The sequence below is a fragment of the Castor canadensis genome, chromosome 12 (genome assembly GCF_047511655.1).
Source record: "Castor canadensis chromosome 12, mCasCan1.hap1v2, whole genome shotgun sequence".
Taxonomy (NCBI): domain Eukaryota; kingdom Metazoa; phylum Chordata; class Mammalia; order Rodentia; family Castoridae; genus Castor; species Castor canadensis.
In genome coordinates, this window is record NC_133397.1 from 25,958,732 (window position 1) to 25,986,172 (window position 27,441).

At 38.8% G+C, this 27,441-nt stretch overlaps 1 protein-coding gene across 15 annotated transcripts in view; it reads left to right on the top strand.

Annotated features, from left to right (window-relative positions):
• Lclat1 (lysocardiolipin acyltransferase 1) overlaps positions 1 to 26,155 on the top strand; it is a 155,227-nt gene extending 129,072 nt beyond the window's left edge. For all 15 annotated transcript variants that reach the window (XM_074049429.1, XM_074049426.1, XM_074049433.1 and 12 more), the window contains one exon: positions 22,227 to 26,155. In XM_074049429.1, the coding sequence (XP_073905530.1) occupies positions 22,227 to 22,729 (503 nt within the window). In that variant the 3' untranslated portion in view covers positions 22,730 to 26,155. The remainder of the gene's footprint in view (positions 1 to 22,226) is intronic.
• Positions 26,156 to 27,441: the final 1,286 nt, after the last annotated feature.

Below are 27,441 nucleotides of genomic sequence, written 5' to 3' on the forward strand. Positions count from 1 at the left end.
CATCTATTAAGACAATCAAGTGGTTTTTGTCTTTGCTTCTGTTAATGTGGTTTATTACATTTATTGATTTTCATATGTTGAACCACCCCTGCATTCCTGCGATGAAGCCTTCTTGGTCGTGGTCAGTAATCTTTTTGATGTGTTGTTGAATTCGGTTTGTCATTATTTTGTTGAGGATTTTTGCATCAATGTTCATTAAGGAGATTGGCCTATAGTTCTCCTTTTTGGAGGTGTCTTTGCCTGGTTTTGGGATAAGTGTAATACTGGCTTCATAAAATGTGTTAGTCAGTTTTCCTTCCCTTTCTATTTCGTGGAACAGTTTAAGGAGGGTTGGTATCAGTTTTTCTTTAAAGGTCTGATAGAATTCAGCAGAGAATCCATCAGGTCTTGGACTTTTCTTTTTGGGGAGACTCTTGATTGCTGCTTCAATTTCATATTGTGTTATAGATCTATTCAAGTGATTAATTTCCTCTTGGTTCAGTTTTGGATGATCATATGTATCTAGAAATCTGTCCATTTCTTTAAGATTTTCAAATTTATTTGAATATAGGTTCTCAAAGTAGTCTCTGATGATTTCCTGGACTTCCGTGGTGTTTGTTGTTATCTCCCCTTTTGCATTCCTGATTCTACTAATTTGGGTTTTTTCTCTCCTCATTTTAGTCAGGTTTGCCAGGGGTCTGTTGTTCTTGTTTATTTTTTCAAAGAAACAACTTTTTGTTTCATTAATTCTTTGTATGGTTTTTTTGGTTTCTATTTCGTTGATTTCAGCTCTTATTTTTATTATTTCTCTCCTTCTATCTGTTTTGGGATTTGCTTGTTCTTGTTTTTCTAAGAGTTTGAGATGTATCATTAGGTCATTGAGTTGGGATCTTTCAGTCTTTTTAATATATGCAATCATGGCTATAAACTTTCCTCCACAGGTTTTCATTTTCACTGACTTCCAGGAACTTTTTAATTTCCTCTTTTATTTCATCAGTGACCCATTGTTCATTAAGTAATGAGTTATTCAGTTTCCAGCTGTTTGCATGTTTTTTGTCTTTACTTTTGTTGTTGAGTTCTAGTTTTACTGCATTGTGATCAGATAGTATGCACGGTATAAGTTCTATTTTCTTATATTTGCTGAGGCTTGCTTTGCCCTAGGATATGATCTATTTTGGAGAAGGTTCTATGGGCTGCTGAGAAGAATGTATATTCTGTAGAAGTTGGATGAAATGTTCTGTAGACATCAAGTAGGTCCATTTGATCTATTGTATATTTTAGATCTTGAATTTCTTTATTGATTTTTTGTTTGGATGACCTATCTGTTGATGATAATGGGGTGTTAAAGTCTGCCACAACCATGTGTTGGAGTTAATATATGCTTTCAGTTCTTTCAGGGTATGTTTGATGAAATTGGGTGCATTGACACTGGGTACATATAGGTTGATAATTATTATTTCCTTTTGGTCTATTTCCCCTTTTATTAGTATGGAATGTCCTTCTTTATCTCGTTTGATCAATGTAGGTTTGAAGTCTACTTTGTCAGAGATAAGTATTGCTACTCCTGCCTGTTTTCAGGGGCATTGGCTTGATAAATCTTCTTCCAGCCTTTCATCCTAAGCCTATGCTTATTTCTGTCGGTGAGATGGGTCTTCTGTAAGCAACAAATTGTTGGATCTTCCTTTTTAATCCATTTCGTCAAGTGGTGCCTTTTGATGGGTGAATTAAGTCCATTAACATTAAGTGTTAGTACTGATAGGTATGTGGTGATTCCTGTCATTTAGTTGTCTTAGTTGTTTGAAGGTTTGATTGTGTGTACCTAAGTTGAGGTTACTCTCTACTGTCTTGCTTTTTCTTTTCCTGTACTTTGGTGCTGCCTGCCCTTTCATGATTAAGTTGGGTTTCATTTACTGTGTGCAGAATCTCTTGAAGAATCTTTTGTAGTGGTGGCTTTGTGGTCACATATTGTTTTAGTTTTTCCTTATCATGGAAGACTTTTATTGCTCCATCTACTTTGAATGATAGTTTTGCTGGGTAGAGTATCCTGGGGTTGAAGTTGTTTTCATTCAGTGCCCGGAAGATCTCACCCAACGCTGTTCTTGCTTTTAATGTTTCTGTTGAGAAGTCTACTTTGATTTTGATGGGTTTACCTTTGTATGTTATTTGTTTTTTCTCTCTTACAGCCTTCAATATTCTTTCCCTAGTTTCTGAACTTGTTTTAATGATGATATGTCGTGGGGTAGGTCTATTTTGATCTGGTCTGTTTGGTGTTCTGGAGGCCTCTTGCATCTGTATGGGACTATCTTTCTCTAGATTTGGGAAATTTTCTGTTACTGTTTTGTTGAATATATTATGCATTATCTTTGCTTGCACCTCTTCTTCTTTGATGCCCATGATTCTCAAGTTTGGTCTGTTGATGGACTTGGTGAGTTCTTGCATTTTCTTTTCACAGGTCTTGAGTTGTTTAATTAATAGTTCTTCAGTTTTTCCTTTAATTACCATTTCATCTTTGAGTTCTGAGATTCTGTCTTCTGTTTGTTCTATTCTGCTGGATTGGCCTTCCATTTTGTTTTGCAATTCTGTTTTGTTCTTTTTTCTGAGGTTTTCCATTTCCTGGGTGGTTTCCTCTTTAATGTTGTCTGTTTTTGTCCTGAGTTCATTTATCTGTTTATTAATTGTGTTCTCTGTTTCACTTTGGTGTTTACACACTGCTTCTATGGTTTCCTTTATTTCTTCTTTTGCTTTTTCAAATTCTCTTGTCTTGGAATTTCTTGAGTGTCTCCTGCACATTTTGGTTGACCATATCCAGTATCATCTCTATAAAATGCTCGTTGATTACCTGTAGTATGTCTTCTTTTAAATTATTCTTGTGGGCTTCATTTGGTTCTTTGGCATAGTTTATCTTCATTTTGTTGGAGTCGGGATCTGAGTATCTGTTTTCTTCATTTCCCTCTGGTTCCTGTACTAATTTTTTGCTGTGGGGAAGCTGGTTTCCCTGTTTTTTCTGTGTTCCCGTCATTGCCCTTGGTGTTGTTAATGTCTCTGTACTGTGTGCAATTAAGTATTTTCTGGCTGTAATAATAACACTGATGATATTTAGAATGGAAGGGTGAGAGGGGATGGAAAGCAAAGAAGTTAAAGGAAAAGGGAAAAACAATTAAACAATTAGAAAAAACAAAACAAACAAAAAAAGTTTGTGTACTAATCAACTGTATGCTGAAAAGGGATTAGAGAGACAGAGGATTGAAAATAAAAAATAAAAAGAATAAAGATAAGAATAAATATAAAAAATTAGTAAATGAAAGAAAAACATATATATATATATAATTAAATTAAACTAAAAAATAAGAAATAAATAAAATAAAAATTTTAAAAAAATCTCCAATTTCAAATGTAATGAAGTTTCAGTCTTAATAATTTTGGTGTTCGTCCCTCAGCCTCCATTCCTGGAGATGGTGCCTCAGATGTTGTTCTGTTGTTGTCCCATCAAAGGGGTAACATAAGGAAGAAAAAAAAAAAAACCCACAAATTGTCCCAAGTTCAAATGCAATACAGTTTCAGTAAGTTTTTCAGCATGCAGGTGTAGTTCAGTTGTTTTCTCATCAAAGGTAGGGAGAGAGAAAAAAAGAGTCTGGAGGGCTGGGGATATAGCTCAGTGGTTTAGTGTTTGCCTCGCATACATGAGGCTCTGAGTTCAATCCCCAGTGCCACAAAAAAAAAAAAAGTGTCTGGAGACAGGTCTGTAAATGGCTATCTGCGGCTGTGGCTTGCCTGCCCACTGCTGTCATCCTGCTGTTGCTGGAACAGTTATTTATGCAGGTCTCAGGGGTGAGCTTAGCACTCACCTGGCCCTGCTGGCTTTGTTTACTCAGAGTTCTCCTGTGCGGGAGACCAATTTGCATTATGTTTTTAGTTTGTTTCTCATTTTCTCCACATTGCTACTAAAAATTGCTGTAGTGTTTAAAGTATTCAAAGAGCTAAAGTATTGAGATGTAAGCCAATTTCAATGTAGCAAAATTACTTTAAAAAGAATTCCAAACTTTATTTTCCTCATCAATGACATAATTATTGTTAGGAAAAACGCCGCTCTCAAAGACACAAGAAAAATCTCATGTCCATAGAGCAAAGTTTAATGGCAGGCCCAAACTGCCAGGCTGGCCGGGGAAAAGATGGCACAGCCCCGAGTCTGGGCGAGCAGTGGCTTTTATAGAAGGGGGAGGGTAAGGAAGTTAGTACAGGTGCAGTAGTCCCTGGTAGGGGTGGGGCTGTCTTAGAGCATGGGAATTTGTTTAAGGGCGGGGCTGCCATTTTGGCTGATTCACAAAATGGCGACATTATTGTTTTATCATTCTCCCATTTTTTCTTTAATAATGATGAGGGAGCTGAGGATCAGGAATTGGGGTGAAGCATTGGTCTCTTAGCTGCTTCTTGCTGGCCGGGGACATTGTATGAGGCAAGATCCTCAGGCTCCTGTGTCCTGGTGGGGGCCCTCAGAGCAATCCCCTGGACAGTTTTGGAGAGGTTGGTATCCCTGGAGGTACAACTGGTTAAATTTTTGATTAGCAATAGCAGACATGTAGTATGATACAAGGGAGGAAGCTTAAGAATAGGACAGCAAATAGGCATTAGGATGGGCATTGGCCAGGAGAACCACTGTGAAAACTTGTTCCCTAGACAATTTCAAGAGTCCTCCAATTCCCTTCTCCATTTTCTAATTGTTTCTTGAGAGGTGCCGCCATTGGGGCAACCCATTGAGTTTGACAGCAGTGGGTGTCATGAGAATGACCAGATGAGGGCTGGTCCATCGAAGTAGAGGATCCTTTTTGGAGAACAAGATGCCTGGTTTAACAGAAATTATTATAGGGTGGGGCAGGATCTGGTTTGCATGCTCTCTGAGAAGTTCCCTGAGAAGGCAGGTAGTCAGCCAGAGGAGCAGAGTCTGTTGGAGGCAAGTTTTCTAAGAGAAATGGGTGGCCATACATTATCTAAGACCCAAATAGGAATATTAGGAGCATAAAAAGGTGTCTGTTCAGGGACTACATACCTAGGGATCTAAATTCTGCAAAATCCTGTAACTGCCAGGAAAGCTGTAAGCTGTCTTATGGTATGGGGGGTTGGGAAATGGAAGATTGGGTTGATGCATTTATGACTCAGGGAGTGAGTCTGTCCCTTTAAGGCCACACCTAGGTAGGTGACCTGTGGGAGACAGGGGCTGTCAGAATTTAAATGTAACACTCTTAGATAAAAGAGAGCTTTAGCTCATTATTTTGTATAAATTGACACTTAACTTTTTAAATGTTTGTACCATATTTAGATAAAGTATAATATAACACTGTTACAAGGTGGTCATTTAAGACACATAAGCAAATATGTAAATGAACTCTGATTTAATAGTACTTAAAGCTTGACAAGATCAGCAAAAAACACAAATAATTTCTTTGATAAAATCTTTCTCTGTAATGGTTTTTTGTAGATATTACTCAGAGCACAACAATATTAAGATAACCTTGTTACTTCATAGACATAGAGGATTTGATTTTAGTTTGACATGACCCTAAAGATCTTTTAGGCAACTCTTAGATTATATTCAATTTTAACTTTATCACACATCAAAGTTTTTTATTATACACTTTTAAAACTTACTTAGACCTTTATGTAACATACTAAACCCTTTGATGGCTTGTTTTTATCCCTCCTATTTGAAACAATCTTTAGTATAAACCCTTTTTTACAAAATCCTTTCTCATCCAAAAACATTTATTTTTCATTTAACTTTTCAAAAAATACATCTATTACCTATCTATATCCTTTCCAGTTGTTTCCTTTGTAACTTGTGTTTTAAAATTAACTTTATAAGAATTTTAAATTTATTATAGGAGCTGGAGCAACTAATTAGTAGCCCTTGTTGTTTTAAGGAATAGGCATAAGGCCTCATGTCCCTCAGGCTTGAGGGGATATTGTTTTAGGTGTGGAAACTGAGGGATTTTTTAGTTTATTTGAATAGGGAGGGCTGTCCTGGCTCACCCTACACTCATCTCATCAGTCCACACTATAGAATCTCTTTGTTCCTGAAGGAGAGGGCAGCAGAGATAGCTGCCTGGGGGGAGGAGAACTTGAGCTTTTAATTGAGATAGTAAATCCCATCCCAGCAGGGACACTGGAGTTTTAGGTACTATAAAGAGTGACAGAAGAGGAGGTCTCCCCAAGAGCAGGCCAGAGGCCAGGTAAACTAGCGCTCTAGGGGCTGGCCAGATTTGCCCCGAACAATAACTTTTGTCATTGGACTGGGGACCAGGAGAAAAGGCAAAACAGAGAAACGGGCTCCACTGTCTAGGAGGAAAATGACCTTTTGTTTTTCTGCCATTATGGCTCCTCAACATTGATGCCAAGAAGTGGAGTGTGGACAAGAGGCTTGGACCCATCAATCCATAGAAGGTGGCACCTTGCCTTCCATCTGGTGATGGGGGCACTTAGACCTCCAGTGGTTACCCTTGGAGAGGGCAGGGTCCCAGTTGGGGGTGGGGCTCTTTCCCGGGCTGTCCCCCTTAAGCATTCTCTGCAGAAGTGTCCCTCCTGCCCACCACGGTAGCAAGTTCAGGACACAGGCCCCAGTCGGGTGGGGCCCTCTCTGAGAGCAGCAATGAGGCCATGGTGTCCCTTATCTTTTTCTCTCCTGTTAGTAAGGTCCTGGACATACAGACATAGCCATAAATACAGACATGGCTAGCTGTATTACTTGGTTCAATGACTTTTCCCTTCAGCCACAGTCTGAGTTTTTTTACGAATATCTGGGGCTGAGGAGAACCTCTCTCACCTGGGATTCTGAGTTCACCGTGGTATGCTTTCTGATAGGTTGTTGCTGTAAAGTAAAGTTGTTATTTTACATTGACACCTGACACTCTGGAGAGCAAGTCTCTGAACTGTTCTGGGCCTCAGTTTCCTCACTTGAAGAATGAGGGATCTGGTCTAGGTTAAACTATATTTTTCTAGTATGAGATGGCTGAAGTGACATTAATGCCACTTATCTTCTTTACCATTTTTTATTTTTTTTAATAATACTGGGGAATTGAACCCAGGGCTTTGCACATGCTGGGCAGTCATTCTCCCATTGAGCTACTTCCTCAGCCCCAAATATTATTATTATTTTTTACTTTGGCTGTACTGGGCTTGAACTCAGGACTTTATGCTTGTAAAGCTGCACTCTACTGCTTGAGCCATATAATCATTTCCAACCTGAGTGGCCTGGGCCAGAACCCATTGCTTTCCTAATGAGATAAGAGTCTGGTTTAGTAGAAGCGTAATATCCCTTCATGTCAGTTGAAAGGTTTGGATCACAGAGATAAAGGCTTGAATGTATTTGTCTCGGCATCAGTACAGCTGTTTAGATGTTTTTAAATTTCCCTTAGATCTGATAACTGAAAGGGGACATACAACTTACCCTCTTCCTGCCATTGCCTGTTGAAGAGGGAAGCACTCGTTTAGAGGTTCTGAGTATTGGAGTGACTTAGAAGGTAGAACTTTGTATAGGGGACCTCAGTTCCCTTTTTTTACTTTTATAGAAAAGGTCTAAGTGGAGTATGGTATTGTAATTTAAGGAGCCCTGTGAAGGCCACTTCTCTTGGTCACCCAAGGCATACTGAGGCCAACCTCAGTACAAAGCTTCCAACATCTACCAGCCAGAAGACTGGAAGATGCAGGTCCCATCTAGAAAGAACCAAACGTTAGGATCCTGTCTTTTAGCTACAGCAGCAGTCTCTTTAATAAAGGCTACCTTTTCCATTTGTAAAGTTAGAGAAGGGCATTCAGAGGGCATTTCAGGCCAATAACAGTGCCATATGGGACAACTAGTGTCAATATTTGGAGGGAAAAATTTATGTTGAGGCCAAAAGTATAGAAAATTCTAAATGAGAAGTTTAGAGACCACAGTATGTCTGTTTTGTTATTTCTGGAACTATAACCTTGAGCTAACAAATGGCTTACAAGGGCTGGGTCTGATGCCCCAAGGTGTGAGGTAGGGCTAGGAGCAGGACTTGTGCAAGGTGCCACTCCCTCCACACACACCTGGGAGAAATGACCCTGACTGCCTAGGCCTGATCCTGTGGCCCATCGCCCCTCCCCCCTTCCTGTGTACTCTGTGTGCGTTTATTCTAGGGGAAGTGGCAGCAGGCTACAGCCATCACCACGTGTGGCTGGCAACCCAGGATACATTGGGTCCTCTCTATGGATTTTCTTAGCTATGGCAGGCATTTTTCTGTGTCCAGAAGCCAGCATCCTGTGCACAGGTGCGCCTGTTTGCTTTCCTTCCTCCCCTTATGGGGGCGGAGTTACAGCGTGAGCGTGGCAGCTGCAGTTTTTTGTAAGCACTTTTGTAAAGCAGCTGACTTAAAGTTCCTTTAGTCTGAGAGGCCTGGCAAACTAGTTGGAATAACTTAAGTCATAAGGTACCATGCTACAAGTTTTTCATGGGAGGCAAGGTCCCAGTAAGCCCAGGGAGGGGAAGGCAGACAGAGACAAAGGACACGTGGTAAGACCACGGAGGAGGCAGAAAAGGTATGCTGACATCTTAGGTAAGGGAGGGGAAGGCAGAGCCTGGAGGCATGACACACACTTGAGGGATTAGCCATCACCTGTGCCTCTAGGTTGCTCCCATTGACTGGTACTGGTAGTCTTTCAGCAAAACGAAACCTCCACTCTCTGGTCACTGAATAAATCTGGGGCTTGGTCTCAGCTCTCTCAGAGCTGGAACTGCCTTGAGGCCAGAATTGGCAAGGAGTGGCTTGCTTAACTCCATGACGGGGAAAGTTTTTCAGGAAAATTGGAGGAGATAGGTATGGTAAGCAGTGCAAGAAGTCTGTTTACATAGGGAAGGAGGAGGTTTGGGAGAGGAATTGGATGATTTAGAAACTGGTTTACAGGCTAATGGAATCTGCGCAGGGGAACAGAAAGTACAGAGGGAGGGTTTGATGCAGAGATAGGGAAAGGATTGGACATAGGAAAGTTCCTTCCATTTACCAGCACGCTCAAAGAGATTGCATAGATCCCTTAAAATATTGGGATTGAAAGTGCCATTAAGTGGCCATTTGGAGGCATTGTCCAATGGATATTGGGGCCAGGCCTGATTACAGAGAAAAGTGAGCTTTCGTGGCTTAAGATCAGGCATTAGGCAGAGGGGCCCAAGGTTGGCCAGGAGACATCCCATTGAGGAGTCTGAAGGAATTTGGAAGGTCCAACTCCCATGGTGAAGGCCTGACCTAAGGAGAGATAAGGCAGGCATTCCCGAAATATCAGGTCCTCAGGAGAGAGAGAGAGAAATGTGGAACACAAGCCCCAGAAGGAACGTCTTCACCACTGGGGTGCCCACAGTCCCAAGTGGGGAACCCAGTTCCCAGGACGAGAGCAAGCTGCGACCTAGCGCTAGGGTTTTTGAGGAAATGAGAGAGTGACCACAGCGCAGCGTGCGAGGAGGACTCACTGAGGGAGAGCAGACCTTAAGGGAAGATTGGCCAGTGGTGGATGGTGGTTGGAGGCGCACTGGGGTGGAGGAACTTCCCTGTGAGCTAGTGAGAGAGTGGCACTTTCTAGGATCAGGGGTCCCGGTAAATCAGCTCAGATCCCAGAGGAAAGCCGGGAGAGCAAGGTCAGTGCCGGGAACTCAACCCGATCCTGGGTTTCGGCACCAAATGTTAGGAAAAACACTGCTCTCAAAGAAAGCTCACGAGAAAAGTCTCATCGTCCATAGAGCAAAGTTTAATGGCAGGCCCAAACTGCCAGGCTGGCTGGGGAAAGGGTGGCGCAGCCCTGAGTCTGGGCGAGCAGTGGCTTTTATAGAAGGGGGAGGGTAAGGAAGTTAGTACAGGTGCAGTAGTCTCTGGTAGGGGTGGAGCTGTCTTAGAGCACGGGAATTTGTTTAAGGGCGGGGCTACCATTTTGGCTGATTCACAAAATGGCGACATTATTGTTCTATCAATTATCACTTGTAAGAATGAAATATACTTCTGTTTTCCCACTACAAAGCTGCACTTGTTTGTTGTTGTTTTGAGACAGATTTTTACCTAGACTAATCTCAAAGGTTCTTCCTGCCTCAGCCTCTTGAGTGCAGGCAGTACAGGTGGTACCACCATTCCTGATTTGAAGCTTCATTTTTAAAGAAAGGTGCAATAGCAGTGTTAATGAAGTGACAATCAAAATGAATCTAATGCTCCATAGAGAAATGTAAAGCAGTGGTAAGAGCCCCTGCCTTGCAAGCTTGAGGCCCTGAGTTCAACCCCCAGTACCGCCAAAAAAATTTTTTAACTTACCAATTCATTTTTTCTTTCCTCTATGTTTAGTAATGGCATTTTCTTTAAGTTTCCTTAATGAACTGTGAAAAGCAGTATGCTAAATCAGTCATGTGCAGGGCAAAGCAATACATTATAATTAGGATTCCGTTATCATTTAATTAGGCATTCCGTTGTTGAATTGGTGCCTCTGGCTTCACCTGGTCTCTCATTGGTCCTGAAACAAATTCTTTTTTTTTTTTCTTTTTGTGGACAAATAGTAGCCTGTAATAATTAATGTATTCACCAAACTATGGCTTTTCATTAAATCTCTTTCTGATTAAGATAGCTCCCCAAATACAGGTTGATTTAATTTAAAATCAAAATATGATTTGTCTGCTTATGTATCAGAGTCTGGTGGAAATTGTTTTTAACAGCAGAGGATTGGGAATATTAAGATTATCTTTATATTTACAGGTATCTTAGGTATTTTAAGACCTTGTTTGAATAGTTATGCAAGCCTAGGTCTGATGTCAATTTGCCAGTTCAGGAGTATCACAATTTCTGTAGCAGACTGTCATTGACACCAACACATTGATTCTGTTGTAGATTAAAGATTTGGAGCCTGGAGTTGGTACATTCTCATGTTACTTGGGTTTGGGAATCAATTTCCATTCCAGGTAGTTGATTCAACACATTTAATGTGCTTTTGCCACAAGTCCAATGTTATTTGAAACAAGTTGATTCATATTCTGAATTAAGAGCCTCCATGAATGACTAATTTTTTTTGTGGTGCTAGGCAAGTGCTGTAAGCAATACCCTTAGCCTTCTTTTTTATAACTAGTTGTGCTTAGCCATTTTGCTTCCTACCCTTCCTGTCTTTCCGCTTTTCTTCTATTTTTCAATGCTGAACTTTTTGATATATACTAATTTGTTAGAATCTCTTCTTTCATGATCATCTTTCCTCCAATATTATTCCATTACTTTGTTAAAGTGTGGTTTCATCACCTGCTCTTCTACTTTCAGCCTTTTTCTTTTGACCTTTTTGTCTGACTTTCTTACTTTATTCCTGGTCTTTTAGTCTTTCCTCTTTCCCCATGGTATGTGCACAAGAAAGTTTACATTGCTGTCTGTGTGTGAATAGAGGTAAAGCTATGTGAATTACCAAAGCATTTAATTCTAATTTCCTGGAGCCAAGAAAATCCTGAAGGTACCAACCTTTTATATGATACCAAGAAAGCCATTGTGAAGCAAATCAAATGATTGGTCCCAATTGTAGGTTAGATGCAGTTTCTGAAGTCCCAAGGAGGGGCGAGTGTAAGAGAGAACATGGAAGGAGAGGCCTTAGCATCCTGTACTTTCTCAGGTCCCTTTGCCAGCCACATTCACACAATTATCAAGTAACTGAAAGCTCATCCTTTTTTTTTTTTCTCTCCCTTGCTCGGCCCTGCACTGTGGTTGCTGTTCTCTGATAGAAAATAGTATTGTGATAGGAACCCAAGTCAATGAAGTACAGCACAAGAGAAAGAAAGTGTCCCAGAGTAAGGCTTGGAAGCCGAGTCAGGCAAAGATTTCTTCACAGGCTTGAGTGTGGTCTGAGAGGCTCAAAGAAGCTTAGCTGGGTGGGCAGAGGGAAAGTGGTTGGTGAACCACGTAGTAGGCCATGTGAGTTTAATAGGAGGAGGAGGATCCATAACTAGAGAAGTACTGTGAGCATTTAAAGAGACTCTCCTGGGAAAAGGTCAGAGTAAGAACAAGAATGTCATGTTGGTATATTGCAGCAATTACTGCTCTCAGGGCAATGTCTGCCCTGATGGAAATGCCAGCCCTGTGAGATTTTTTTTCTAGCTGGAGGGCTCACATGGGTCTTATGGATAAAAAGAAAAAAATAGGAGAGAATAAAAAGATTCTCTGTGAAGAAGTGAGTGGTTCAAAGACATATTCTTGATTTAGGAAACAAATGTTTCTATTGTAATACCTCAGTTAATAAAGAGGCTATGTTCTAGGATGTTTTCTTTTGTTATCAGAGAGAAATGATACAGAAAGCACAGAAAACTGCATTCCAGAATTTCAGGAAAAAATTTCAGCTTAAAAATTGCATTATGTACTTACCATTGTCAAATACGTCATAAGTAGAAAATAGTCGTCTGGGAGTAGAAAGAAAAGGGAAGCAGAGCATACCAACTCATGTGATTCACATTGAACAGCTTCCTGTCCTTGTGACACCTCATAGATATCCTGATGTTGTGAATTAACTTGCTTTACTACTAACCCCACATATGTGACCTTGACTTTGAATTACATGTTTTCAAAGTTTAACATCTCAGGTTACCTGGCAGCACTTTAACATGTAATGTAGCAGCAGTTGCACAGATAGGGAATGGCAGAACTGCAGAGTGTCTGAGAATTACCAATGTTTTATGCTCCCACAGAGCAGAAGCACAAATTCCTGGCCACCTTCTCTCTTGTGCTTAGGAGGATTATAAGTCACAATTACTCGCCAACTAATGTCTCTCATCTTGCATCTCTCCACTGCAGGCTCTTAGAAAACTCTATTCTTAGGCTATCTCCCAAGCAGAAGTATCCTAGATAGAGCTCACCTCAGTTTCCCCCTTTTTTGCCATTCAATAAACATGTGTTTATTTAGTCAATAAACATATATACTGAGCTCATGGAAGAAGCACTGAAGACACACTCGTGAATAAATAGACAAAAGTTTATACATTTATGATGCTTACATTTTAGCAGAGGGAAAATACATCATAAATAATGAGAATTGATAGTATATCCGATGATGGTAAGTCCTAAGGAGAAAAATAAGTCAAGGCAAAACGAAGCCTACCATTTTAAGTAGGGTAGCCAAGGCCCTCTTGAAACAGTAAATTTGGAAGAAAAGCATTTCTGGTAGAAAGTAGAGCTAAGATCCTAGGATGGAAATGTATCTGGTGTATTCAAAGAACAAGAAACTTAGTGTGGCTGGAGCAACAGTCAACCATGTGGGCAGTGGTAGAAAATAAGAACAAAAAAGGTAGCAGCAGGTTGCCAGATAGACTATGGCTTTGTAGGTCATTGTAAGGATTTTGGCATTCTCTGCATGAGATGGGCATTCACTATGGAGGAGAGGCAAAGGGGCATTACAGTGTTGTGGCTAACATTAAGAAAAGATTACTCTGGCTGTTAGGTTAAAAAAAAAATCTGCATGGGGTGGGTGAGCAAACAGAGAAATTAGGAAGGTATTGGCAATAATCCAGGTGAGAGAGGAGGTGACTTGAGGTAAAATTGGTGATTGATAAGAAATGGCTAGATTCTGGATGTATTTTGAAGTGAAACCAATAGTGTTTTGAGATGAGTTGAGTATATAGGTGTAAGAAGATGACAAATTGGTGCAATGATGACTGCAAGGTTTTTGGCCTAAATTGGAGGAAGGACAGTTTTATCTTTGAGCTTCTTATAGGAGGCATAGGTTTTGGGGAAAATACCAGGATGAAGTTCAGTGTAGATCATGTTAAGTTTGAGATACTTGTTAGACATCTAAGAGAAGATGTGAAATTAGTGATCAAATATATGAGTCTAGAAATTAGAGTGGCTGGAGAAATAAATTTGGGAGTCATCAGCGCATATTTGATATTGAGATCACCCAGGAAATTAGTGATCAGCTGTGTAAAGGATTCAGCAAGACCCTTCCTTGCTTTGGAAATGAAGAAAGGCACCAGAAAGGACAGTTGTGGCCTCTTGCAGAGTTCCACCCCCCCCCACCCCCTAGCCATTGTGCAGGAGTCATTAGAAGCTATGTGAAGGTGACTGACATAAGTTATCACATGCACATCCATATGCACTGCCAATAGATGCTGCTGTTCAGTTGATGTATGTAAAGGGATTATTGTTTTGAATAATGGTAGAGAATATTTGGCAGTGGATATAGTTTCTATATCACAGTACTGATTAAAAGCAAAAGATAGGGGCTGTGATGTGTAGCATGCTCACAAGGCTCTGGGTTTGATCCTCAGAATTACAAAAAAAAAAAAGGAAAGGCAAAAATATAATCTCCAGCTGTGAACTTTTAAATAGGTTAAATGCCACATTATCCTTGTGATAAGTTGCTTGGTTCCTAAGAGAGGTTAAAAGGTACAAGAATGTGTATTTGCCTTATTTAATAAACTTCCGCTTAGTTAGAACTTCTAAAATACCAACATCAAGACACATTATCTCACTTTTCTTGTTAATTTTATTCTTTTTGTCAATTCTAATTGAATTTATCTGTAACAACCTCAAAAATATGCTGACTCAACTTTTTTTTCCTTCCTAGATAGAATGCAGTGTAGTTATTACTTATGACCCTGAAAAAAATTAGAGGGGTTGAAATTCTTAAATGTCAGGTTACACTTAGAGTAATCCCTCAATTAGGAAATTATATTGTGTATTCATCAGGAGAGGAAAAAATGATGAAAAGCTCATGGATATGCTAATGTTTACCTGAGTGAATAAGAAAATACTGTTTTCAGTGTGATACTAAAAATAAATTCTGGATTTGTTTCAAACTTAAAATACTTTGTTTTCTAACATTTGATTAGATGAGAATCTAAACAACTTTTCATTAAACTCTGTTTAGACTATTAAATACATTTACATATTTGTGATATTGTGTAACTTTAGATTTTTTAGGCCAAATATTTGAGAAATTTCTAAAAATATCACTTTTTAGAGGTAGAATTTACTTGCTATAAAATGTACTCATTTTAAGTGTCCAATTAGATGTGTTTTGACAAATATGTAGAGTCACATGACTTAGCACCATAGTTGAAATATAGAATATTTCCATCACTTCCATACATCCTTTCTGCATTTAAGCCCCTCCCCTGGAGCCTGGTCACCACTGATCTGTTTTCTGTCACTATAGTTTCACCTTTTCTAGGTTTTTGTATAAGTGGAATTATATAGTATATAATCTTCTGCATCTAGCTTCTTTCGCTGAACATAATGCTTTACGTTTGACCCAGTTGCTGTGTATATCAGCAGTTTTTCCTTTTTTATTACTGAATGGTATTTCATTATATAGAATACACCACAATTTGTTTCCCTTTTCATGGACTGATAGATATATGGGTTGTTTCTGATTTTAGAAACACACACCGGGGCCACTGCCAAACTCTGATTTTATTAATTGAATTTTATTTTGACAGTACTAGGGATTGAACTCCGGGCCTCCCACTTGGTAGGCAAGTACTCTACCATTTGAGGTATGCTCCAGACCTTTGGCTTTTAGTTTGTTTTTCAAATACGGTCTCCAGACCCTAATCCTCCTACCTCCATCTCCTGAATAGCTGGGACGATAGGCATATGTCACCATGCCTGGCTTGTTTGTTTGGGTTTTTTTTTGTTTTTTTTTTATTCCCCCCACCACCCTGATTCCTGGAATAGTTTCAACATGTTTTTAAAATAGGATGTCACTAACCGAAACCACTCTCCTCCTATCTCCACCTCTGAAGTAGGTGGGATTTCAGGTATGTGCCACCATGCACAGTCTCAACTAAACTATTGTTTTTCAAAGTATTTATACATTCTGACATTACAGTTAGTAGTGTTGGAGAGTTCCAGGTATTCACCGTCTTTACACAGTCAGCCTTCTTAATTCTGGCCTTTCTAGTTAGTAGAAATTTGGATTCTGTTTATATTTCCCTAAAAACTGAAGGTGTTAATTTAAGCATCTTTTTTCTGGGCTTATTTGCATTCCATATACTTTCTTTGGTGATTTGCTAATTGCAGTCCTTTACTTGTTTTTGAAAATTGGATTGTTTTCTTATTATTGAGTTACCAGAGTTCTTTCTGTATTTTAGATACAAGTCATTAATGGTTTACAAGTATTTTCTCCTGTCATGGCTTGCCCTTTCATTTCTTTGCAGTTGTATTATGTAGAATTTAAGTGTAGAATTCTGATGATGTAAAACTTCTTTTTCTTTTTTGTGTTACTTTTAGTGTCCCACCTAAGATATTGTTGTCTAGTACAGGTCATAACGATTTCTTGTTTTCCTCTAGAAACTGCATACTTTTAAGCTTTTAAATTTAGTCTTCTAAGCCACTTCCAGTTAATTTTTGCATATGGTGTGAGGTAAGCATCAAAATTTGTTTGCTTTTGCACAGTGAAAATAAATGGTATTTGTTCCAGCACCATTTATAGAAAAGGCTTTCTTTTCTCCTTTGAATTACTTAGGCAACTTTGTTGAAAGTGATTTGGCCTTGTAAGTGTGGATCTGTTTCTGGACTCTTTATTTTGTTCATTCATCTGTACATCTAGTCTTCCTCCAGTCTCACATTGTCTGGATTACTGAACCTTTAAGTGAGTTCAACTTTGTTCTTTTTCAAAATTGCTTTATTATTCTACTTCTTTTGCATACTTATGTAAAATTTAGAATTAGTTTGTTAATTTATACAGAGAAGCATATTAGGACTTTGATTAGGATAGCTTTTGATCTATAGATCAGTTTGGAGTAAAAATGTCATCTTAATAATAATAAATCTTCCACTCTATGAAAATGTTAACACTCTCTCTACGTATATATAGTTAGGTCTTTAATTTCTTTCAACAATGTTTGATAGTTTGCATTCTTGCATGTATTTTGTCAAGTTTATCACCAAGTTTTTTCATAAATTTGGTATTATAAATGGTGTTCTTAAAACATCCAGTGTTCAAAAAAATTCTGTATTCAATTATCCATTGCTAATTCATAGTAAAAATTGTTTCTTTAAATACTGAATTGCAACCTTGCTGGATCCACTTGTTAGTTTTACTGGATTTTTGGTAGGTCTCTAAAGGTTTTCTACAGTTAATCATATTTGTGAATAAAGACAGTTTTACTTTTCCTTTTGATATGTATGCCTTTTGGTTTTTTACCTTACTTCAGTGATTACTGTGTCCCTGGTGATAGGTGCTATCATAGTACAGACCTGGGGTTCTGTAGTATTACTTTAAATACCTGAAATTGAGAGAACCAGGACTATTCAACCCAGTAGGTTTGGCTCATTTTTCAAACACACCTTCCTACCAAATCTCTGTTTAACATCTTTGCCCTAGTGAGCTGCTGGGAATAGGAAAAAGTTTGAAAACCATTGGTTTGATCAGACATTCACCTTTGTCCTTATATACTACTAATAAACACTAGAATTTTGGAAATTCATTATTAAGTATAACCTCATACTAGTGTTGAAATATGACACGTATTTATTCACATGGCTCTCAGACGCAGGCCATTGTTCACTCACTCTCACTCTTTTAAATTTTATTTTATTTTTGAATTAGCCTACATTAATAAAACAGTGGGTCTTCATTGTGATAATTCCATACATGTATACAGTGTACTTTGAATAAGTTTGCCTCCTCCATTATATTCCTATCCCCCTTCAAACAGTGTTTGGTGGGTTTCATTTTGCTGATTTCATACATACATATGTAGCCCACTTCAATCCTCATCACTTCTTAGTATCCTTTCCTTTTCCCCCTCCCTGTGATACTCCCCCCACACAATCACCTTTTTACATTCATGTCCCATTATCATTATCATCATCATTTTGGGTCTAGTTTGCACAAATGAGCAAGAACATATAATATTTGGCTTTTTTAGCTTAGCTTATCTCAACATCATGGTAAATACACAAGAGAAATACCTGCAGACACATGTATATTATGTTTACAATAGCTATACTATGGAATCAGCTGAGGTGCCCAACAACCCATGGATAAAAAAGAAAATATGGTATGTATGCATATATACACATACATGTATATGCATACATATGTGTATACATATGTATATGTGTGTAGACACACACCAGAATATACTAAGCCATCAAGAAAAATGAAATTGTACCATTTGCAGGAAAATGGATGGAAATGGAGGTCATAGCTCTATTTTTAGCCTGAAGCCTTTAGAATACCAGACTGCATACCCCTGCATTAGTCCGTAATCCTGTTAGGTGTCTGCAGTCTTTCTCACGTTCACCACCCCCCCCCCGCCAATCCTCTGGTGTTTTCCCACCCATCAAAAGTTTCTACAAATATGAAGCTTTACTAGGTATTCTTGTACCAGCAGAAATTGCATGTCATTCATTCAGCTTTTGTTTCTTTTATTTCCTGTTCTTTTCCTAGTGTTTAAAGTAAACTGGGCTGAATTACAGATTAGGAAGGTCATTGTTTTCAGTCTAGCCTGGGCATATAACATGCCAAAAGCAGCAAGAAGTGATTTTCAGTACTATACTTAGAAGCCACCAGGATCTTCAGGCAAATAGCAGTATCAGCAGAGATTATTTTTGCTGTACTCCGTTTTAAATTTTGTCTTTCCCATGCCACTCATTTTGTACCTTCTTGCTGTCTCATAGTTACCAAAGTAGTATCTATAAAGGTCTCTCCCATGCTCCAAAGTGGGAATCAGTTTCCTAATCGAATCTCCCATTGTATAAACACAATCTATAATAGCTAGTTACAATTGAGTAATTCAAGTGTCATGGAGATTTACGTCATCAAATTGTTTTCACCTTGAGTACACTTTAAAATAATTTCAGTAAGCAACACTCATTGATCACTTGCTAAAGATTATCTCACTTAATCTTCCTAAAAGTTATGTATGTTTCCCAAAGTCACACCTTAGTGGTAGAATTAGGCAAAGAACCCAGTTCTTTTTTTTTTAAATTTTTTTATTCATATGTGCATACAATGCTTGGGTCATTTCTCCCCCCTGCCCCCACCCCCTCCCTCTCCCCCCACCCCCTTGATACCTGGCAGAAACTATTTTGCCCTTATCTCTAATTTTGTTGAAGAGGGAGTATAAGCAATAATAGGAAGGAACAAGGGTTTTTGCTAGTTGAGGTAAAGATAGCTATACAGGGAGTTGACTCACATTAATTTCCTGTGCATGTGTGTTACCTTCTAGGTTAATTCTTTTTGATCTAACCTTTTCTCTAGTTCCTGGTCCCCTTCTCCTGTTGGCCTCAGTTGCTTTTAAGGTATCTGCTTTAGTTTCTCTGCATTGAGGGCAACAAATGCTAGCTAATTTTTTTAGGTGTCTTACCTATCCTCATATCTCCCTTGTGTGCTCTCGCTTTTATCTTGTGATCAAAGTTCAATCCCCTTGTTGTGTTTGCCCTTGATCTAATGTCCGAATATGAGGGAGAACATACGATTTTTGGTCTTTTGGGCCAGGCTAACCTCACTCAGAATGATGTTCTCCAATTCCATCCATTTACCAGCAAATGATAACATTTCGTTCTTCTTCATGGCTGCATAAAATTCCCTTGTGTATAGATACCACATTTTCTTGATTCATTTGTCCGTAGTGGGGCATCTTGGCTGTTTCCATAACTTGGTTATTGTGAATAGTGCTGCAATAAACCTGGGTGTGCAGGTGCCTCTGGAGTAACCTGTGTCACAGTCTTTTGGGTATATCCCTAAGAGTGGTATTGCTGGATCAAATGGCAGATCAATGTTTAGCTTTTTAAGTAGCCTCCAAATTTTTTTCCAGAGTGGTTATACTAGTTTACATTCCCACCAACAGTGTAAGAGGATTCCTTTTTCCCCCACATCCTCGCTAACACCTGTTGGTGGTGGTGTTGCTAATGATGGCTATTCTAACAGGGGTGAGGTAGAATCTTAGTGTGGTTTTAATTTGCATTTCCTTTATTGCTAGAGATGGTGAGGATTTTTTCATGTGTTTTTTGGCCATTTGAATTTCTTCTTTTGAGAAAGAAGAACCCAGTTCTTAAACACAACTCCTATGGCTTTCTCTGCTTAGAACCATCTGCATAACCCAGTGTTTTCCCTGGTGTGACCAGTCCAACCCCCTATATCAGATCATAAATCTCCTGGAGTGCTTGTTAAAATGTAGAATCCTTGATTGCAACCATATAAACTAAAAGGGAATCCTCAGAATGAAACCTAAGACTCCTCATTTTCAGTCAGTTCCCCAGGATCCCCTAGACCACTTCGTGGAGTTTGAGAGCCATTGCCTCTTTTCCTCAGCTAAGTAGCAGATCTTAGTTTGTAATACTTGTTAAAAAGTGACAGTTCTACATTTTCCACAAGAACCTACAATTGATCTGATCAGATAGATTTAGAAAATAAATTCTCCATTTTGTATATAGCTATTGCTAATAATTAGGTGATATTGCTCTTTATTCTCAAAATACCATTTTGTAACTCAAAACTATAATAACACTTTAGAAGAAAATTTCTTCCCCAGTATCAAGGCTACCAAAAAAAAAAATCCTTAACATTCAGTATTTCTTAACATATTTTAAATTAGTTTTTTAGACTGCCATTAAATAATTACTTCATACTTGGTAGCATAAAATAATAGAAATTTAGTTCCTCACAGTTCTAGAACCTAGAAGTTTGAAATTAAGGTGTTGATAGGGTCCCAAACCATTCCCAAGACTTTAGGGGAGAATCCTTCCTTGATGTTTCCCATTCCTAAGATTCGTTAGCTTGTGACTACATAATTCTCTTTGCCTCGTCTTTATGTTGACCAACTTAATCTGAATCTGTGTGACCTTTTCTGGCTTTCCAAGGACATCCTCATTGGATTTAGGACATACTCTAATCCAAAGACACCAGGTGCGCACACACACCCTTACCCCATAGGTTGTCAAGAGGAGAGAAGGAGTGGTTTAGTTTCTTAAGTAAAGCAAGAAACTTTTCTTAGATATGTTTCAATACCAATTTCTGATGATACGTGACTGTATTAGATCAATAAGCATTAAGAAGCATCTGTAGGAGAAAGACTGGAACAGATGACTATTTTAAGGACAGGTAAGATCCATTCGTAAGAATCTAAAATTAAAGGTGAAGAGTAACTGAGTAGAAGCTAGAAGGAGCTACACAGGGAAGCAACAATGTGGTGATACCAGTAACCCTAATTGTGAAGAAGGGTCTGGGCAGAGGATAGAAGCTGAGATATTGGTTACAGAAGAGTTTTGAAGATAAATGAAATGTGAATATAACTAAATTGGGCTCCTATAATCTGTTCATTCATGTCTGCTTTGTTGTGACAACTGTTGATTACTCTCTTGAACCTGGTGTCTCCACACCATTATTGTCACTAACTACAGGATAAACCTTGCTTCTCTATTTAAAATCCCTCCATGGTTCTCCACCATTCAAGATGCTTCTTTACCACTGACAGTGTTCAGATTCTGAAGTATGACAACACAAGCGCCTGTACCGTGTGCTACAGTCCACTATCGGTGCCCTTTTTCCCACAGAGCCAGCCCATTCCTCCTTTATCCCCTTATATGTCGTCTTATATGCCTGTCTCCCTGATTATGTTGGGAACATCCTGAAAGAGGTCAGGGACTCTGTTTTACTCATCTCTCCATCTCCAGAATCTGACATATGATTGCTGAAAACAACCCCCACGTTAAATTGCTAAGGAAGATGGTGTCTCAGGTCAGGGTCTTACCTGAAGTTTATGTTGATGTGTTTTTTAAAAAAATAAAATAAAAAATCAGAGGTTTTCATGTGTTTGTGACCAGTTATTCAAAACTCTGGTTCTAAAGCTTTCTTTAGTTACCAAGTGAGTTAAAGGTGAGAAAATATGTGTTTTTATTTGGAGAGACAAGTATATATTAATAAGAAGTATCAAGGTAGTGAATCCTGTGAGTGAAAGGGGGAGCTCTGTATTCTTGAACTCTCATCTCAAATTTGACTTAATGTGTTGACGTGTTCAGTTCTGCAGTGGCAAATTACTATTTCTGAGAATAGAAATAATTTCTTTCTAAAGATCTTTGCAGTAATTAGCAAGCAGGAAAAAAAAAAAACCTAAAAATGACTGGTAAATATTGACCCAAATGCCCAGGGACACAGGTATTTACAGTCCTTGTTTGATTATTGTGGTTCACTCTATCCTGATTTTTCAGTGTTCTTGGTTCTGCTTGCAGTGTAAATCAGCATTTCTACCCTGGTTGATTATTGCTAAAGCAAAGATACTGTTATCTTTTCAAACCCAGGTAAGAACCTTGATGCTGTCCATGACATCACTGTGGCATATCCTTACAACATTCCTCAAACAGAGAAGCATCTCCTCTATGGAAACTTCCCCAAGGAAATCCACTTTCATGTCCATCGATACCCAGTAGATACCCTGCCCACGTCCAAGGAGGACCTTCAGCTCTGGTGCCATAAGCGGTGGGAGGAGAAAGAAGAGAGGCTGCGTTCCTTCTACCAAGGGGAGAAAAACTTTCATTTTACTGAACAAAGTGTAATTCCACCTTGCAAGTCTGAGTTCAGGGTACTTGTTGTCAAGTTGTTGTCTATCCTGTATTGGACCCTGTTCGGCCCTGCAATGTGCCTGCTCATGTATTTATACAGTCTTGTTAGGTGGTATTTTATAATCACCATTGTAATCTTCGTGCTGCAAGAGAGAATATTTGGTGGACTAGAGATCATTGAACTTGCATGTTACCGGTTTTTACACAAGCAGCCACATTTAAATTCAAAGAAAAATGAGTAAGATGGTTAGGTTCACAATGTAAAAATCTAGGGGATATTTTGGAAGTGTTGTAAGCCTTTGTAAACTGAGATGCATTTTTTTGCATGACTGTGTCAAGTATTTCTTACTATTGTTATTCGTTAAAGATATTTTGCACTTAATTTTGTGAGGAAAATATTGCTACAATTTTTTTTAACTTTATGAATGTAATTTTGATGCTGCATATATAGCAGGGATCGATTGCTTTGAAATAACTTGGGCCAGAATATTATTAAACAGTCATCAGGTTGTTAACAGGCAAGATACACCCAGTTTTTCTGAACAGCCACCCCTATTTCCCAACAGACTCCCCAGACCAGAGACAGGTCTGAACTCCTGAGCAGTGGCTCGACACAGGCTCGTACTCAACTGCCCAGCTGCCTCCCAGGGGAGCACCCTGCACCTAGGTGCCCCGGCTTCCTCCCCAACAGTCAGCATCCTTTGTATTCTAATCATATCCAGATCAGAAACTGGAACTCCCTTGTCCCTAAACTGTTCACCATTTTGCTAGGAAACTCTTCATTCCTCACAGTATCTTGTGCTGACAGAGCTATCAGAAGACCACCTGTGCCCTTTCCTCACATGGAAATCACCTGCACGTGTCTCAGGGAGCAACCACAGGCTCTCCATTTGGAAACCTTAGTGTGACCTGTAAAAGATAGAAACTAGTTCTCCACTTATACTCAATCCTGCGTGCTCAGTGCTGGTTTCCTTAAAACTTGTTGGCAGTTGTTAACTGTTTCTCCATTAAAGATGGCATACATGCAGTCATGTATTTTTTTAAAGGCACACTTCAAAGAGCATTCCGCTAGTGCAGACAGAAACTATCTTGTGAAATATTTCTTTAAAACCTACCCACAAAGGAAAGTTTTTGTATTTTCTACATGTGCATAGGCATCTAGTTGCTTCTGCCATTTAAAAAGAAAATTTTAATGCTGTAGACAGGGCAGTAATTATTTATCCTAAATTATTCAACCCTTATAAGCCTTGATAAACTACTTTCAAAACCAAAATGTTAACACAAAATGAACACTTTTCAGTGATACCCAGGAATCTCTTTCTTTTTAGTCCTTCCTCAATAGTAATAGTTAAACTTACTTTTGGCCAGCTTTTTGCCTAAATATTCTTGTCATTTGGAGCCAGCGAACCAATAGCATCATTCTTCTTCTGAGGCAAAAGAAGTTTCATTGTTTCCACTCCATTGGAGCTGTACAAAGCTCCTTTTTTTGGTCATGTAATTAGGGTAGTGGTCAAGCTGCAGGAAATATGAGGCAATTATAAGTCTTTAGCTGTTAGGTAATCTATCAGCTGTACTCCTGTGTGGTTGAACTAGCCTCAAAAGCTACTTCCTGCTTTATGCACTCTTTGGGCATGAATGCTTTCTTTTTAATGACATCTCATTTTTCCTGGACAGTGACTTTTACCCAACAACTGAATCATGCATTTGCCATGGAAAGTAAACACATTGTGAACAGGGCATATGGAGCAGATTCTTTGGGGAAGCACTAGCTGGGAGCAGAACACTGTTGGCACACTGTTTTTGTTGGAAGAGTGTTAACTAGTGAGATGGCTCTAGTGAAGTGCACCAACCCACATGTAACTGCTTCTACAAAGCTGATTGTAATCCTGCTGTGGAGCTTACGAATTAGTATGCACAACTGCTCCCTCTTATCTACTTAATTTTGGGGTTTTTTTGTTTGTTTAAAAAAAACTTTTTTTTTTTTTGCTTCTGTTAATGAAAGAGGCTTCTAACTTAAATTTCTCTAAGACTTCCTTGGGTTATATGTAAATGTGGAAATAGTTTTACTATGCACTTGTCTCAGGTAAAAGAGAAAAGCTGCAAGGTCTATCCCACAAGTGTTTGTAATAGCCCCTTGCTCTTCCTATAAACTCACCATGCTCATCAGTCAGGGTATAACTTCCATTGAGTTGCCTATCCTCTAACGCTGAAACCTTGAAAGGGGAGAATGTTCTTTTCTCTTTTGATTATAGAAAATATGTTTATGGTAAAATACAAATTTTACTTCACAATTATAAAGCACCAAAGCTGAGGAAATAGACAATGTACTTGTTTTAAGAATTAGAAATAACTCCAAAAAGAAGAAAGTCCCTTTTTTGTATTGTTTTGTTTTGTTTTGAATAAGCCTTTTTTATTGTAATTATTTGTACTTGCCTATACAGGTTAAGCCCGTTTTTTTTTTTAAAAATTAAACAATTATAACTAATGATTTGGAGCTTAGCACTATTTTAAATACTAAATGTCCAGTATATGTTAATGTAACCTCCAGAATTCTGACAGTCCTCAAAAATGTTCCCTGCCACATACCTTCCAGACATCGCCCTGGACTCAGAACAGCAAAGAGTCTTGCTACAGCAGGTCAAGTCCATGCTTACTATCTGCTCAGTCCTTTGAAGGTGAACTTAGTAGGCTTTGAAGTGTTCACTGAGTTCACCTTGCTAAATTGACCATTCTGAAAGGTTTTAAGTATGGCAAGTGTGGCTTATTTATAATATGAATCATTATATTTAAAATATTAAATTATAAGCTGGAGCACTGGCTATGTGACAAGTTCTTAACACAGACATCTTTGCTGAAACAAGCCAAAGGAATTCTAAAATTCTGTCAAAGAACACGATAGAAGACTAAAAGCTAAATATTTGAAAGAGCCCATCATTTAAGACTTCCAATAAAATTCTTCCTATTTGAATGCAGATTAGGGAGATATAACAGCTTCCACCTAGTCACTTTGAAATTAGCTGTTTCAACTGTACCATGTCAAGAATTGTGTATTTGCAGTCAAGAGTGAATTTTACAGACAGGTAGACATTCCCGTTTTGCCCAGACTTCAAGCTCTGGCCTGACAATAATGCCCTGTGCACTTTTACAGTAAGGACTAATGGAGGGAGCCTGTTGGGGTTAAATTGTTTACATTTCTTTGTATAAATAATGAGCTTTCAGTGCCTTAGTTACGGGTCCCTTTCTTTTTCTGGTTCCAAGAATTCTGCAGCATGTTTCTTAGGTTAAGTTTCCCCTGCTACTCACTGAGAGAAAAATGGTCTGTAATACTGTTTGGTAAGCACCAATTTCTCATAACTGTGGAGAAGAGAGCTTGATGCTGAGTTAGTTGCTGCTTTAGAGTTGTTATTTGTGCTGTAGAAGATGAAAATGGTTTAGCCACACAATGAGCTTCAGATCAGATAGGATTCTAAAGTTGTCTTGTACCTACCTTAAATTTTTATTTCAGAAAATTTTCTTTGTTTTAATAATCCATTTTTAAAAAGATTATTATGTGGAGAACACCAAGTTTTAAAATAACTCACAGAATGGCCTTAGTTTTCAATGTCCACTGGTATGTTTGAGTTGTGTTATCTGTAATGAACATCCAGAATAAAGTGGAGTAAACAAAATAGAGTTGACAGTTATGTTACGCTTCTGCTTTTACAGGAATGACAAGCTGGAAGCCTTCCCCTATGTGATGTTAAGAAGGAACTGGTAGGGTAGGACTCCCACAGATGTTAAGAAAAAGTGTAAGCTAAAACATAGTTGAAAAGGTCCAGGGGCTACAGTTAAATCCAAGGTTCAGTGTCATCAGAACCTAGTTTTTCTCAAGACAATTTGGATATTCCTTGAGTGCGGGATGCCAGCACTTAGAGGTAAACAGGACTCCATGCCCCCTCCCTCACCTCACTGTCCTCAAGTGTAACTCTGAAAGCAAGTCTTGGACTAAAACCTGACAAGTATATGAAAATATCCTTAACAAAATACACATGACCATCGTGGAATCTATTCTTGTAAGTCCTAATGCCCAGTCTGTTTTTATTGTCCAGTGACTGTGTTTCAATCCTGGGGAAGCATGTGATAACTGCTCCCTGGGAAACTAGTCAGTCCCAAGAACTGGGCCGCGGGGCTTAAGGCACATCTGAATTCTATCAAGCAGAGAGAAGGGAGAATATGGTCTCTCTATCACCCATTCATCTTCAGTGTGATTTATATCACTGATAAATTATGAAAAGGCTTCACCAGTTCCCCTGAGGATGTATTTCTGATGAGGGGGCCTCAAATGATAGCCATGGACATAGAATCTAATCTCCCCAAGCACACTGCACTATTCATGCCAAAATACCTGTAAGTTACTTAAGAGACAACTTGTACTGTCCTGCCTGTGTGGAATTGAATTCTCGGATCCACATGGGACACCATATGTGCATCCTCTGTGTTCAAGTCCAGTGGCAAAAAACCAGAGAGACTGCCTCCCCAAGGACTCAACAACAATGCTAAATCTAGTCTTTTTTTTTTTTTCAACTCTTCTAACTCTGGAAGGAGACAGATAAATACCAATGACCCACTGGTATAGTAACTCCTACACCAATGTGCAGAGTAAGTTTCACTTTCTTTTATTTCAGCTCATTATTTATTTATTTTAATTTTTATTTTATTCATATGTGCATACAATGTTTTCACATATGAATAAAATATTTCTCCCCCTTTCCCCCACCTCCTCCCTCTCCCCCCCACCCCCTTGCTACCAGGCAGAAACTATTTGCCCTTATCTCTAATTTTGTTGTAGAGAGAGTATAAGCAGTAATAGGAAGGACCAAGGGTTTTTGCTAGTTGAGATAAGGATAGCTATACAGGGAGTTGGCTCACATTGATTTCCTGTACATGTGTGTTACCTTCTAGGTTAATTCTTCTT